The sequence below is a fragment of the Crinia signifera genome, chromosome 5 (assembly GCF_055691185.1).
Source record: "Crinia signifera chromosome 5, ASM5569118v1, whole genome shotgun sequence".
Taxonomy (NCBI): Eukaryota; Metazoa; Chordata; class Amphibia; order Anura; family Myobatrachidae; genus Crinia; species Crinia signifera.
The window spans coordinates 295,131,897-295,148,123 of NC_139221.1; the positions used below are offsets into that span (position 1 = coordinate 295,131,897).

General features: G+C 43.2%; 1 protein-coding gene across 3 annotated transcripts in view; it reads right to left on the reverse strand.

Annotated features, from left to right (window-relative positions):
• Positions 1–16,227, reverse strand: part of MALRD1 (MAM and LDL receptor class A domain containing 1) — a 442,313-nt gene that overhangs the window by 94,307 nt on the left and 331,779 nt on the right. For all 3 annotated transcript variants that reach the window (XM_083189314.1, XM_083189313.1, XM_083189315.1), the window contains 3 exons: positions 14,933–15,085; positions 8,429–8,586; positions 4,295–4,496 (listed from right to left, as the gene is read on the reverse strand). In XM_083189314.1, the coding sequence (XP_083045440.1) occupies positions 4,295–4,496; positions 8,429–8,586; positions 14,933–15,085 (513 nt within the window). The remainder of the gene's footprint in view (positions 1–4,294; positions 4,497–8,428; positions 8,587–14,932; positions 15,086–16,227) is intronic.

The following is a 16,227-nucleotide window of genomic DNA, read 5'->3' on the forward strand; positions in this document are numbered from 1 at the left end:
TAAGACCTCACCTCCATACTTTCCCTCGAGGCATACTTTACTCCTTGTACTCAGTGTTGTGGGTGGCAAAAGGAGGCCTCCAGGGAAAGCAAGGGACTTGCCCACCTTCCTAGGGGGCTTGGAGGACCACCCGATTTTTGGAAGACTCCCTGTTATTCTGGAATGTTGGGAAAGTATGCCTAAGGGGTTAAAAAATGGGTACTGGTGGCAGTATGGGGGGGGGGGGGGGGGCTGTCGGTTGAAGTTTTGCCTAGGGTGCTGAGAAGCCTTACACCAGCCCTGTGTGCAGCTACTCTATAACGACGTTCTATGATAAACTATTTCAGAAATACCGGGCAGCACACTGACTGTACAGGTTTTGTATAGATTTTCTTTTACCTGAGTTTACCACCTCTCAGATACTTTTACACGACCTCTATCATTATCACATGCAGTAGACAGAGATAGATATACTAATATATCAGTAACCGGGAAAGGATTCAGCAGTCAATTTTGAATCAGGACAAGTTTTTTTGGGAACAGTCCAGTTGTATAAATTACATACGTGAGAATCTAATTGGTTTTATAATTGCTTGTTTCCTCCTTTGACACTCGGCGTCTGTAACTACTATCTTTCAGGAGGGTTCACAAATGAAGTACATTATTCATACATTTGTCCTTGGAATACTAACAAATTGAATTTGAATAATGACAAAAACTGCAGGTGAAAGTTGCAGATCTCCAGAAGTCGTGTTCTAGTAGATTACTAACACAACTGTCAACATTGGATTATAATGAAGCTCTTCCTGAAACCCATTTATTAAATCTAAAGATGATATATTAAATAAATCTGACGGGGAACTTGGAGTGTCAGGGACATTTAAATCCACAGAGTTCGCAACAGTTTAAACACTTTGAAAAACAATTTGCAGAATATTCTCATTAACTTTTTGCTGCTTTTACCTGTAGAGTGTGTGAGTGTGTGTGTGTGTGTGTGTGTGTGTCTGGCATTGCTATGAATGCATCAACCATATACACTGAATTTTGTTGTCCTGATTGCATTTTGTAGATGAGCACAACATATTGGTAAGTCTATTGATTTATCCATGAGGGATTGGAACAAAATGAATCAGGGTCAAATTGCTTGACACTACTTGCTGAAATTGACAAATGTGCAGTTAAAGACGTGGGCCCATAAATGAAGGATTGTTCTTTTTTACTACCTACATTTTTTGATGAAAGAAACAGAAAATGAGAGAAGAAGCAAGGGAAAGGGATATGGGAAGTGTGTGTATGTGTGGGTGGGGGGGAGGGGGGGGTGTTGCAGCTCAGATTGATATAGCAGGGGGAGAGGTGGTGAGAAATGGAGAGATGGGAGAGGAATAAAGTGCAATTCTGTAGAACTTCATGTTATGCATTTCTTCAATAATGAGGAGGTGATGGAGAGGCAAAGAGAATGGGTTGGAGTGGGGGTGTGAAACGGGTAGAGAGCTGGGAGGAGAAACAGAGGCAGCAGGTGAGAGGTAGAGAGTACAGATGGAGCAGGTCACATTAGAGCTCACACGCACAGCACCAATAGCTGGAATTTAGGCTTTTTGGTGTTTTACATATATAAGTTACCTTTTTATTTAGTTATGTATTTATTTATTTATTTCATTTACTATATCTTTTAAGGTTTCAAGCAATTAAACTTACAGTGCTAAGCGGGACCAGCTGAGCTATAGGTAAATTATAATGGTGTAAATTCAGCAGTTGTGGCATATTTCCCAAAATAACAGATAGCGCCATGAATAGGAAGCATACCATTAACGATAAAATCATCTAGTGTGTATGCGGCTTTAGGATTTAATATATCATTAACGATTAACGGGAGATTAAATTATTAGTGATACATGATAATAAACTACCAAAGGCATAACTGCCATAGATGCAAGTGGTGCAGCTGCTATGGGGGCCCAGAACTGAAGGGGGCCCATCTTTTCTGTCTACGTAATATGTTTTATATACATTTATCACCACCAGTTGCTAAATAGGGGGCCCTTACAAACCTTTGCTATGGGGCCTACAAATAGCTAGTAACGCCCCTGTAAACCACAGTGGAAAGGCTGTAGTCTTTTTATGTCACATAAAATAAGATTTAAAATGTAGGCTGGATATTCCTCTCTGACAATGTAACATCTTTAACTGACTTCCAAAGCCTTTGGTGATAACAATTCTTTAGGCATCTGTTCTGTGGTCCTTTGTTTTCATTAAGCGACTTGATAGGATGCACTGTTCCAATCTAACTGTTCATCCCAATTTTGTTTGTTTAATCTGAATAGGAAGACTATCGATAAATCTCTGCTGCAGTTTGGCCCTTACGCAGAAGTACCGTCCCAATTATACAGAGCAGACTGCAGTATTTCAGTAACCAGAAGTAAAAAAACAAAACAATAAATATAAATGAGTGGTGAGAACACATTTAAAGTTTAAAAAGAATGTAAAATAACAAGAAACACTGGGGCAGATGTATTAAGCCTTAACAAGAGATAAATGCAAGGGTGATAAAGAGAGATAATCGTCCAGCCAATCACCTGCCAACTGCCATGTTACAGGCTGTGTTTGAAAAAAGTCAGTAAGGAGGTGATTGGCTGGACGTTTATCTCTCCTTATCACCCTTGAATTTATCTTTTGTTAAGGCTTAATACATCTGCCTCACTGTCACGGAAGTCAGTAATAATCCGGCAGCTGTATAGTGTATTTACAGTAGTAGCTGGTCTTACTGCGGCCATACCGAAGCCTTCCGTTCTGCATATAGAACCACTTGGGCGTTTGATCCATACATGCGTTCTCTCCTGGACACCTGATTTCTCAGGTTTTCCCATGCAACTCTCCTGCCTACTGTCTAGAGCAATGTGCAAAATGGGGGGAATAATTATTTATAAATTAACAGTTTCTTATATAGCGCAGCAGATTCCGTTGCGCTTTACAATTGTAAACAGTGATAAAACAAACTGGGTAACAACAGACTGACTTGGAGGTTGGAGGGCCCTGCTGCAAGCTTACTATCTATAGGGTAATGCAGTCGCAGAGAAAGGGGCGGGGCCTAATGAAGCAATTCTATGATATTTATACTGTATTTTAATAGATGTATATTTACATTATTAATTATTATTACTCCTTGGTGACAAACAGAAGAATAGCACAGCCTATAACGGTACAACATTTCCTTTGCACAAATGGAGTAAAAAGGCATACTATACGTACTTGTAAATGAACTAGTGTGAGAGAAGTTCCCCTTAGCAATCAATCAGATTCTCATCATTTATTTAGCACCATCTGACTGGTTGCTATGGGCAACATCTGTAACTTCTAAAAACTCACACTTTAGTACATTTAATCTGTGCCACAATGTCGGCCGGTGGAAGTAGCAGCACTTGTTAACTCAATGCTGCCATTCCAAACAGAACTGAAGACAGTCAGATCTGACGTTTTGTTGGAAACGTCCACAGATTGTCGAATTCATGGCCGTTTTTCGACAATCTGTGGTCTTTTCGCCGATCCACGGACTTTCCGACAACCGACAGCTGGAATATTACATTCAAACTGTTGAGTTACTGTTGGATCGGAAAAAAACAGCCCTAGATTCCGACTGTTGGAATGTCCCGACAGTTGGAATTCCGGATTAAATACCCCCCTTAGACTTTGATGAAACATTGCCTCTAATGGCCAAGTTATTTTGATAATTGACATTGCCTTTGGCATTATGAGTGATTACACCAAATAATATTACCTGGATACTCTCCATGTTTATGCCCCTCTACCCAAAACTGAGTAATCCAGTGGTTCCCAAAAATTTTTGACTCACGAAACCCTAAAGAATCAGAATATGTTTTCACGGCACCCCTAGTCCAAAATATACTTATTGAGAAAATTAGAAAGAAATATTACATTTAATAATTTGTGTTTATATGTCATCCTTAGGTTGAGGAACAAGATTTGCCTCTGTAAACATATTTTATGATGGGAATCTACAAGCACTGGTTTTGCATTTATACTGAAAAATGGTATCTACTCCTGGACCACCAACCCAGGGTCCCACGGTACCCCAGGGTGCCACGGGACACAGTTTGTTAACCACTGAAGTAATCTATTAGTTTCTACTGTGAAAAATATAAAGTTGCTTAACAAAAGTAACAAAAACCAGCTTCATCCAAAGACTATAAAATTAATACATATCAGAATATAAACAAATAATTTTTTCATTGCTGCCTTAGACTTGCCGATAATATAGGCATAACCCCAGATTTATTCAAACCAGAATTAGAGAACTCACCTTCTAAATAACAATCTAACGTAAATGTTACATCATCCAAAGCGATGTCAACAATTTTGTCCCCGCCTACTTGAGCTTCAAACGCCACCTGGAACGGGCTGCCACTGGCCAGGATGACACTGCTGTATATCCACCTGTGTTCCACACTTTCAGTCGCTGACCACAAAAGAATATTCAGCTTGTACTTTGTGACTATATATACCTGTTAAAAATAAAAAATGTCTGTGTGTTACTGACTTAAAGTAAAAAAAATACCATTAATCACAATTTACAGGATTTAAAATGATGGCCAGCTCCTTGCGCTGGATGTGCTGATTGATGACACAGACAGCGTCAACCAGACTGCAATTTATGCTGATGATAAAACCAATCACTCTTGCTTTAAAGGACTGTCCGTGATGCATGAAAAACCTATCATAAAAAAGTGAATGACTTTGAGAACCTGCAGAAGGCAAACATATAAACAATCAATTTTATCTCCCATTCCAGTGACACGAAAAGATGATGTGAAAAAGGAAATAACGGGAGGAAACATAATATGCAAATATGCATAAACAGCTGCTTAATATGCAGAGGAGGTAGCCCAGAACATGGTGACATTTAGGGGTTTATTCTAGTTCATTCATTCTGACAAAATTCTTCTTAGATGGACAAAACCATGTGCACTGCAGGGGGGCAGATGTAACATGTGCAGAGAGAATTAGATTTGGGTGAGTTATTTTGTTTCTGTGCAGGGAAAATACTGACTGCATGATTTTACACTTCAATATAGATCTCACTTTGAAGAAAAACCCCACCCAAATCTAATTCTCTCTGCACAAGTTACATCTGCCCCACCCGCAGTGCACATGGTTTTGTCCATCTAAGAAGGATTTTGTCAGAAAGAATGGACTAGAATAACCCCCTTAGAGATTAGCATGGTTTTTGGCCCTCCACATTCAGTGGGACCATTCAAAATAATTTTTCTATGTTACTTATATGGGCAAATTTACAAAAACTTCCGGCGGCACGGAACAGGGGTCTCATGTGATAAATCACATGTGAAAGGATTGCATGCAATCCTGCTGCCCTGGACCTTCGTGGGGGATCGGATGGCCATACCCTGCTAAGATACATTGCAGTAGTGTATGGCCACCTTCAGCTGCTCACAATATGAATAGACAGGGGAGGGTATAAGAGCTCTGACTAGGGATTAGTGATTCCCGGGCCCTGCCGACTGCTGCATATTGGAACTGCATCAACGGAAGCCGGAGAGCCCGGGATACACACCGCCCAGCCTCTGCCTATGTATACCGGGGACACCGCACCACAGAGGCCTCATCAACGGGGAATCCTGATGTATCCATGCAAGCGGACGTTCATCTCCTGTGAGGCAGAGACTGGCGGCTTTCCCAGCGGAGGAGAGCAACAGCAAGCCGGGATGCCGGGTAAGTACCTTTCACACCAGCCTGTATCCTGGGCTGGTCCTGGGTGCAACCCCGCCAGATAGCAGGGTTGATATCTGGAACGTCGATGCTTGGATTTGGGCCCGGGAGCCTTTCACACCAGCGCTAGTCCCAGGTTGTTCCCAGGGCCAACCGGGGAATTTTGGCTGGTATGAAAGGGGTATTATTTGAATTGGAGCCATCCCTGATAATACCTTTAATAGTTTGCACTTTGTATCAACAACTCATTTTTCGTAACAGTGTTAGAAACTGTTCAGATAACATTGGATAACATCAGATAACTGTAATATATGTTTGGTTTCTGCATGGCCTTCTGAAACTTTTAATAATTGCACTAATCTACAGACTTCTTGCTGTATTGATCAGCAAATGACTTTAATATCTTCCAGGCAGACTAATGTCTTATGCTTGTACATAGATATAAATACAGTGCTCTGTTCTCTGTGTACAACTGTATTGACTTTTCTATCATATCCAAGGTCAGTAAAATAAACAACCATGCCTATGCGTTAAAAATAAATTTGCTGAAAAAGAACATAGAAGGTAGCAAGACAAATAGGGCAATGCATTTCATGCATTGGATGGCTGATACTTTGTTTTACAGTAGAACGGTTTATCCTGTGCTGAAAGGGTTATAGGAAATATGAGGTTTGGGGAAGTATTCTGGCTCAAAAATTGTGGCATTTTGTGATCAGATTAGAAAATTAACTTCAGCACCAGACCTTTATTCACAGGTTTTGTCCTGTTTGAAAAAATTTAATAATAAAAAAAAAACATCTTTATTTATAACGGAATAGGGGCCAGATGCACTAAGCTTCAAAAGTGATAAGATTATTATTACTATTATTAGTTTCTTATATAGCGCACACATATTCCGCAGCGCTTTACAGAGAACAATCACATCAGTCCCTGCCCCAGTGGAGCTTACAATCTATATTCCCTACCACATGTACACACACACACAGACATTCTAAGGTTAATTTTGTTGTAAGCCAATTAACCTATCTGTATATTTTTGGATTGTGGGAGGAAACCGCAGTACCCGGAGGAAACCCACGCAAGGACGGGGAGAATATACAAACTCCGCACCGTTAGAGCCATGGTGGGGATCGAACCTATGACCTCAGTGCTGTGAGGCAGTAATGCTAACCCTTACACCATCCGTGCTGCCCCCAAGATGAAGAGTTATACACAACCAGCCAATCGCCAACCATCTAATGATTTTTTTAGGCATTCGCAAAAGTCGTTCTGGACTTTTTACTTTGGCAATGTCTGAGAATGGGGCGGGCGCTGACATTACAGTTAGTATAGTTGTACCTATACTTTAATCTACTAAGTGCACTGGTAAAGTAACTGGGCTATCTATAGCATAAGTCCTCCACTGGTGTGTGCCTACATAGCTGTGTAAATAGCCCCTGCACACACATTGTTAGTTGTGTAGTTTCGCAGCGGCACTGCCCGCGTATCCCATTGTATGCAAATCGCGTGCTATTTGCAAACGATTTGCCTGTGATGCAATTTAGTATACCCCCGAGGTAACGCGGAAAACGAGCCCGAAGCATGGTGAGCGCAGTGAGCCCCGCGAGGGGACGCGGATTCCTTGACATGTGTTACGTGTATTACTTGACATGTATTCCGCATCCGCTCGCCACGCTTCGGGCTCGTTTTCCGCATCCCCTTGCAGGGCTCGCCACGCTTCGGGCTCAGTAAAGTCAACTCAACGCTGACGTGGATATTGGGGGTATGAACAAGTCGGGAGGATGAGTACCGCGTCCCCTCGCGAGGCTCACCGCGCTTCAGGCTGACGTGGATAGTGGGGGTGCAGTAGCGCACGCAGGGGGGGTTTCTGAGTACCCCGAAACCCCCCCAGGAGTCTAAGAAAATTAGTCTGAAAGCTGAGGGTCCCCTCTTTCCATGGGTATAAGAATTTAAAAAATCGGCCCTTGGGAACCGGAGATATCTGACTTCAAAGCAGTGGTCCCCATCCAAGCCTGTTAATTGCTCTTCCCAGTCAGATGTTTCAGGTTCTCTCTGACTTAGAGTTTTTCTGAGGGTATATTCCAAAAGGGACTCTCCCCCTTTGATGGACACTAGTAGCTTGTCTCTACTGTTCCCAGAACCAGAGATACTGTATCAGCCTTCCAGCAGCTGGTTAATGCTTCAGCTCCACACACCTGGTATGTAGTTTTATATACTCGTTGGCAGATTGTTCTGCCTCCTGAACTCTCATCCCCTAGTCCCCAGTACCATTTGGTAGGTGGGATTAACTAGTTTTTGAACTTTTTTGCAAATTGTATGTAAATTGTATACAAACTGTATGCAAATAGCATGTGATTTGCATACGATGCAATCTGTGGGCAGTGCCACCGTGAAACTAAACAAGTACCCACACATCATTCCAACACCTCCCTAGAGCGCTACATCGGAGCTATGGACACCTTGTAGATGATACTTTTCCCCAGATTCACTGCAAGGGGAGGAGCAAGAGTCAACTCAAGCTTCATATAACAGTGACCGTCCCCCTGTTTTGTATACACAGACACAAATTTGTTTAACAATGGTTTATCTGATAGTTGACAAACCCTTTAACTGAATTTAACCTTCATAAATAAATAAAAAAAACATTTTACATTAAGCTTTGATCGACTTCTTTTATTTTTATCAGCAGAATAAAAGTTTTCTTGCTCACCTTTAGTGTTCCAGATTGTGGCGGCCCATATATGTAGTACCAAAACCGCACTCTGCATGTCTCATGAGTGGCAGGAAAGACATTGGTGGTAAGTATCCGAGCAGTGTCCCCAGCCTGACAATTGGATGTATTGACAAGAAGAAAAGACCCTCTTCTGCCTTTGATATGAAATGTATGAAAAACAAAGTCATAACAAGTAAGTACTAAAGCAACACAGTTATCAACCCCCCACTAAAAAATTACAAGGGCCCTGAGTGAACATACTTTATTTCATGTGGTTAGGACAGAAGACATAAAAGGATCATGTCACCCATTGGGTGGTATTCAAACTGGGATTCTGACTTTTGGAATGTCCAAACAGTCAGAATCCCAGGACGTTTTTGTCCGCTCGACTGCAACTCGACAGTCGAAATTCAATGTTCCGACTGTCGAGTGTCTGAAAGTCCAAGGTTTGGCGAAAAAAGGCAGCAGATTGTCGAAAAATGCCAAAACAGATCCGACTTGTATTAAAGTTAGAACGGTTTGGTCGAAAACTGCCTTCAATGCTGTCGGAAACGGCAGCATTGAACAGGCAACAGCTGCTATTTCCACCTGAGGAAATGGTGGCCAAGATTGACTACCACCTTTATGTCTTAGATCAACACAATGGGGTGTACGTAACATAGTCCTACTTTACCTTGTATATGATTGCTGCTTTAAAAAAAACATCCGAGATCTTCCAGTTTAGCAACCTCCAAAACTTACAGCAGCTAAAGTCATAGTTTGAGATTTGAATGCAACAATATTGTATTCCATTTGTTGATGGAGACCTTAGATTACGTCTGTTTACCAACTAAATCATTGAAATGTATTTTCAAGTAGAATTTGTAATGTTGGCTTTATAAACCACAAACATTAATATATCCAATACACTTAATTTAAATTTACTTCAACCCTCTTTTGTGTTTTTGAAGCTCCTGACTTCAAAGCGAGGTAATCCTTTGAAGGACAATTTACAATTAGTTTGATAATACGGTGACATTGACTCTAGTGCATTGTGGGAAAAGACGGTTATTTTCTTTTCATGTTTTTTTTTTCTCTGCAAACTACAGTGTTTGGAAAATAGGGGGGGGGGTCAGTCTAAACAGTTTCAGTTTTCATTTTTGGGATTTCAAACATAGCATAATAGCATAAAACAATACAGTTTACTAGTAATGAGTACATTCTAGTTTATGAGCTCTGCAGCAAAATGTGCATATTTATTAAACAATACAAGTACTGAATTATTCCTTTTGAAGTGCTGTTTAAGGCAAGACAACTCTCAAGCTTATTTAAAGGAAGGAGACATTATTAAGATTATTAAAGTAGCTCTTAATGCAAATCTAACATTTAAAGATAAACCCGAGTCCCGTAACTAATGGTGTAGAGTGCTTCTGATGCTCCAGAACTCTGTGGTAAGACAGCTATGCACCCAGTGGCGTAACTATAGGGCCGCAGCCCCCGAGGCGGCGGGGAGGCGCCGGGGGTCTGCGGGCGCTATTGTTTCTCCCCCAGCTCCCCCTCCTTTCGGGTGCAGCGGGGAGCTGGCAGGGGGGTCCGTGCGGCCCGGGGGTACCACTACCTGCGGTCAGGACGGGGCTGGACTCTGGAGGTCACTGCGGCTCTGAGAGTATGACATTGCCCGGGTCCCTGCAGTGAAGTGGAAATAACGCGCTACCGCCGTGCGGCGGCGGGGGAACGCTTCTGACTTTGAAAACACTGGGCGCATGCTGATTGGCTGAATCTCAGCCAATCAGTGTGCCAATTTATCTTAAAGTAGCTGTTATGTTGCATTGTTGATTTATATGTACCATTGATCCACTTGCAATTTGTTTGTTTGGTACTTGTTTCCTAGCATGGCCACAATCTTATGGATCGATGCCCCCGATATTTCCATAGGCTTCAATGTTAAAAAATATTTTAACATTGAAATCGTGTCAGGAAAGGTAAAATATCGGGGGCATCGCGTCGGTCGGGACCATTAACATTGGTCCCGACGCGATGCCCCCGATTTTTCCATAGGCTTCAATGTTAAAATATTTTTTAACATTGAAATCGTGAGAAAATGTGAAAAATGTGAAATGGGCCAATATGACCCATTTCACATTATAGATGTCCCCGTCGTCACCCCACGATAGACGCCAACCCGAAGCGTGGCGAGCGGCGGCGGTGCGCGTCCTCCGACCTTTTCATTCCCCTACTATCCACGTCGGCGTGGAGTTGAGAATAGAATAGTGTGGCGAGCGCAGCGAGCCACCGAGCCCGAAGCGTGGCGAGCGCAGCGAGCCCCGCGAGGGGACGCGTATAACTTCACAGGTATACGCGTCCGCTCGCCACGCTTCGGGCTCGGTGGCTCGCTGTGCTCGCCACACTATTCTATTCTCAACTCCACACCGACGTGGATAGTAGGGGAATGAAAAGGTCGGAGGACGCGCACCGCGTCTATCGTTGGCGTCTATCGTGGGGTGGGGTTTACGCCGTTAAATTTGGGGGGGTTGGGAATATTTTACATTGAATCCAATGTAAAATCGGGTCCCAGGGACCCGATTTACATTTCATTCAATCAAAAAATCGGTGCGATGCGATCGACCCGATTTTTCCGACACGACCACCCCGATGTAAATCGGTGTGGCCGTGCTAGGAAACAAGTACCGTTTGTTTTTTATACATATCTTTTAAATACATTGAATTCAGTAAATAAATACTGTCATTTTATTCTTTAATTCTAGATGTGTGGCGCGCTCTTACATTTTTAAAGATATATTTACATGTGATTAATTATTTTTATTTAAATGTATTTTACCCTGTATGTGGCCGAAGCTAAGAGGAGGGAAGAGGGCGGCCGCGGCAATCCCGGGCGCCAGCCCCTCATCTCCCTCCATATGCGCTGCTCAAATGATCAAATGTACAGGAGGCAGTGATGTAAGCGCTAAATCTCCTTAACAAATGTCTGCACAAAATCGGCCAGAAGCGCCAGATGGCCAGTCCGGCCCCGCCCATAGGTAAATACCGCCACTTGATTTCCCCTTTAAAAAAAAGTCAGAGTTGGGCTAACATCCCGCACAGTTGCAGACTCATATGTCCATTTATATTTTGGTTAATTCTTCTAGTAAGTAGATAGATAACTCCTGACTAGGGTGAGCTTTGACATTATTTGGAAAGATTCATAAACTTATTTGCAAAAACATTTAGATTAAATAGAATAAGCTGCATTATAAATGATGTGCTAGAAGTTTCTAATAAGAATGGAAATGAGAATTTGATAGCTAACTTCTATAAAGACTCCGTTTTATCTCAGTTGACTTTCTATTATTGATATTTCTTCAGTTTGCCTCTATATCTTCTGATGTCTTTAATAAACAGTTATTTTAAAAAGTTCGATCTTCAGTATATAGCTTCAGAAGGCTGAGCACTCTGTCAGTATATAGCTTCAGAAGGCTGAGCACTCTGTCAGGATATAGCTACAGAAGGCTGAGCACTCTGTCAGGATATAGCTACAGAAGGCTGAGCACTCTGTCAGGATATAGCTACAGAAGGCTGAGCACTCTGTCAGGATATAGCTACAGAAGGCTGAGCACTCTGTCAGTATATAGCTTCAGAAGGCTGAGCACTGTCAGGATATAGCTTCAGAAGGCTGAGCACTCTGTCAGGATATAGCTACAGAAGGCTGAGCACTCTGTCAGTATATAGCTTCAGAAGGCTGAGCACTGTCAGGATATAGCTTCAGAAGGCTGAGCACTCTGTCAGTATATACGGTAGCTTCAGAAGGCTGAGCACTGTCAGGATATAGCTTCAGAAGGCTGAGCAGTCTGTCAGTATATAGCTTCAGAAGGCTGAGCACTCTGTCAGTATACAGCTTCAGAAGGCTGAGCACTCTGTCAGTATATAGCTACAGAAGGCTGAGCACTCTGTCAGTATATAGCTTCAGAAGGCTGAGCACTCTGTCAGTATATAGCTACAGAAGGCTGAGCACTCTCTCAGTATACAGCTTCAGAAGGCTGAGCACTCTGTCAGTATATAGCTACAGAAGGCTGAGCACTCTGTCAGTATATAACTTCAGAAGGCTGAGCACTCTGTCAGTATATAGCTACAGAAGGCTGAGCACTCTCTCAGTATACAGCTTCAGAAGGCTGAGCACTCTGTCAGTATATAGCTACAGAAGGCTGAGCACTCTGTCAGTATATAGCTACAGAAGGCTGAGCACTCTGTCAGTATATAGCTACAGAAGGCTGAGCACTCTGTCTGTATATAGCTACAGAAGGCTGAGCACTCTGTCAGTATATAGCTTCAGAAGGCTGAGCACTCTGTCAGTATACAGCTTCAGAAGGCTGAGCACTCTGTCAGTATATAGCTTCAGAAGGCTGAGCACTCTGTCAGTATACAGCTTCAGAAGGCTGAGCACTCTGTCAGTATATAGCTTCAGAAGGCTGAGCACTCTGTCAGTATATAGCTTCAGAAAGCTGAGCACTCTGTCTCTGTGCCGAGCGCCCACTGTAGATAGACCTGGCTTTCTTTAAAGCTTATGTGGTTTACAATCATTTCTACCTAATTAGTTCTCAAGGACAAACATGTTGAACTACAAATGCCTGACACAAGTATGTGACCCAAATGCTGAAAATAGATGGATAGACGCTATGTTCTACAATTTTCAGAATTCTCTGTTCTTTCTGCTCATTCATTCAGTGGTCAGACAGCAAATGATATGCCATTAATTATAATGATATGCCAATAATAAACAGCAGTGCAATTCCTATCATTCTTAATCAATGCCTATCTGCTAGATTCACTATACAACGTGTTAAATTATATTTTTGCAGAGGATCAATAAACTTTGTAACTATGCAAAGCATTGAACAGAACATCTTCTGCTCTGAGAATGATACTTTATACAAGAGTGGTTCAGTAAGTGTGGTAACAACAACCTCTCACGTGTGTAATGTTATCTATTCATAGTACTAGTTTTATGACAAGCCAAAGCAGGTCGAGTGCCATAAGACTGTGCCTTATATCAGTCCCAACATCAGTTGTAAGCAGTGGCGGTTTTTACCTATGGGATCCAGCCCCTCCCCCAGGTAAAATTCAACATTGGCGGTATTCAATGAGCCTGATTCGCCATGTTTTTATGGCGAATTTGTGCTGTTTGGCGAATTTTTGACTAAAACGGTGAATCACCCTATTCAATGACCAGATGGCGAATACATTTGAAGGTTTTTTTCGCCTTGATTCACCGAGTAGCAATCGCTATCTTTTTATGGTGAAGTTGAAGGTGAACTTTTAAAATAAAGTGTTTTGTTGTTTACATTTGGTGTAAAAAAATCAGGAATTTTATTCTGAGGAGGGGCATGCTATTTTTATTCATGTGCTGTAAGCACATGAATATATATTTAATTAAAAAAAAAATATTATTATTATTTTTTTTTTACACAGCAGCCAGCAGGGGTCGCCGGAGCCGAGACGCTCATTAGATATTCATATATTCACTGCACCCGATCGTTACATATGCACGATCGGGTGTAGTGAATATACCCGGTCCCCTGCTGGCACCCCCGGGGGGCAGCCTGTGCTGCCTGGCACCCGGGGAGCCCACCTCCCCCCCACATACGCTCTGGGGCAGGCAGAGTGACTTCCATCTCCCTGCCTGCCACCGTCCTCAGGCTCCCTGCGGCGTTCGCCGCAGGAGCTCATATTCGCCGGTCATGGGCAGCAAGCCCCTGACTCGTTGAATACCGGAGCCGGCGAGGCTCCGGAACGTGGCGAATGTGAAGCGAATCCTAAACAGGATTCGCTGCACCTCGCCGGTATTCACATTGAATACCGCCCATTGTGTGAAGCCAAATGCACTCTGTGAGACTGCGCTGGCTTCACTGTGACTGGAAGTGACATTGGGAGGTGTTCCCTCCCGCTGGGATGCCTCTCTATGGGCTGCTGCGGGGAGGCCCATAAATATGGGTTCTGCACATGCACAAAGGACGACACTCGGTGGCGTAACTATAAATTTTGCTCCCCCCTGCCAAAAAGTTTGTGGCACCCCCCTGGCTCCTCTCCAGCGAGTTTCCCCAGCGTGTGACGTGATGATGTCACACGCATAACGGAGAAGCTGATGCAGGAGAGGCAGAGAGACCAGCAGAAACTTCTGCTTCCTCGCCCGCCCATCCTGTACACAGTAGCCAATAGCTGGCTGACGATACTGCACATGTGCCGGTCCCGCGACGATAATCGGGACCAACAGGTGGCAGCGGAGAGGACTGGCAGGGGCCAGCAGTGGTGGCAGCAGAGGAGGGGGGGGGGGTAGCATCACACAGATCATATTTATTACAAAGGATTACTAACAAAACAAGCGCATGTACAGTAATTACATTAAATCTATAAACTTACAGTAAAAGCCCCTTTTAGATGTAACAGCACGCTACATGGTGACATCTCTATACCCCTGGATAACATATATCTGAGACATTGAACTATAAGCACACATGCTGATTTTCTTACCCGGTGTGTGACCTGTATGTAGGTGAAGCTGACCTCTTTGTGCCACCGTCCATTCCAAACCTTCAGTCTGGTTTTGCGAGAGACCGCATCCAATGAGAACGTCCTGATTTTGTTGTTCAAAATTGCAGCTTCCAGGCGCACTAATGTACTCCCCTATGGATACGTAAGATAATGGCGGCCTTATATAAACACGTCAGGCCACTGATCAATATGGTCTCAGCGATTTTCACACAAACCACCTCCATATGAGAGCAAGCAGCAAGATACATTCTTCATTTACTTAAATCAACTTCTGATTTACTGTACCCCTCTCTCCCTCGGGCAGCTCCATATTCTGGTGCTGGAACCATGTACGATTTCCTATAAGTCTATTAAGGGATTAACTCATCCAAGCTTAGCACATTTACTTAATTTCACTGAGGAATTCCCATTTTTGCTTCACTGACATTCACTAGAGTGTGGGAATTTATATAAAATAGATCTCGCATTTAGAAAAATGTGTTTGATTTACTTTGGATATTAACATTCATATTTTATTATTGGTTTATTTGAAAATGATGGATCCATTGTCAGATGATAGAGCATTTTATTGTATAGGAGCAAAGCAGATTATGGGTCAGATGCACTAAGCTTCAAAAGTGATAAAATGGAGAGTCATAAACAGCCAGCCAATCGGCTCCAGCCTGACATTTTTCAAACATAGCCTGTGACATGGCAGGCAGGAGCTGATTGGCTGGCTGTTTATCACTCTCCTTTTTATCACTTTTGAAGCTTAGTGCATCTGGGTGGTCATGCATTTGGTGGGGAGGCGATAACCATTTGAGGTCCGCACCAAAAAAAAAAGTTTATTACAACCATTTGGTAGAGGCCTATATCCCAAAAACTGTGAGGTCTCATTTTAAAAAACGGTACTTGTTTCCCCACCCCACGATTGACGACAACCCGAAGCGTGGCAAACGCAGCCTCCGACCTTTTCATACCCCCACTATCCACAACGGCGTGGAGTTGAGAATATAAAGTGTGGCGAGCGCAGCGAGCCACCGTGCCCGAAGCGTGGCGAGCGTAGCGAGCCCCGCGAGGGGACGCGTATAACTTCACAGGTATACGCATCCCCTCGCGGGGCTCGGTGGCTCGCTGCGCTCGCCACACTTTATATTCTCAACTCCACGCCGACGTGGATAGTAGGGGAATGAAAAGGTCGGAGGACGCGCACCGCCGCCCCTCGCGGGCTCGCTGTGCTCGCCACGCTTCGGGTTCACGTCAATAGTGGGGTGACGACGGGGCCATATATAATG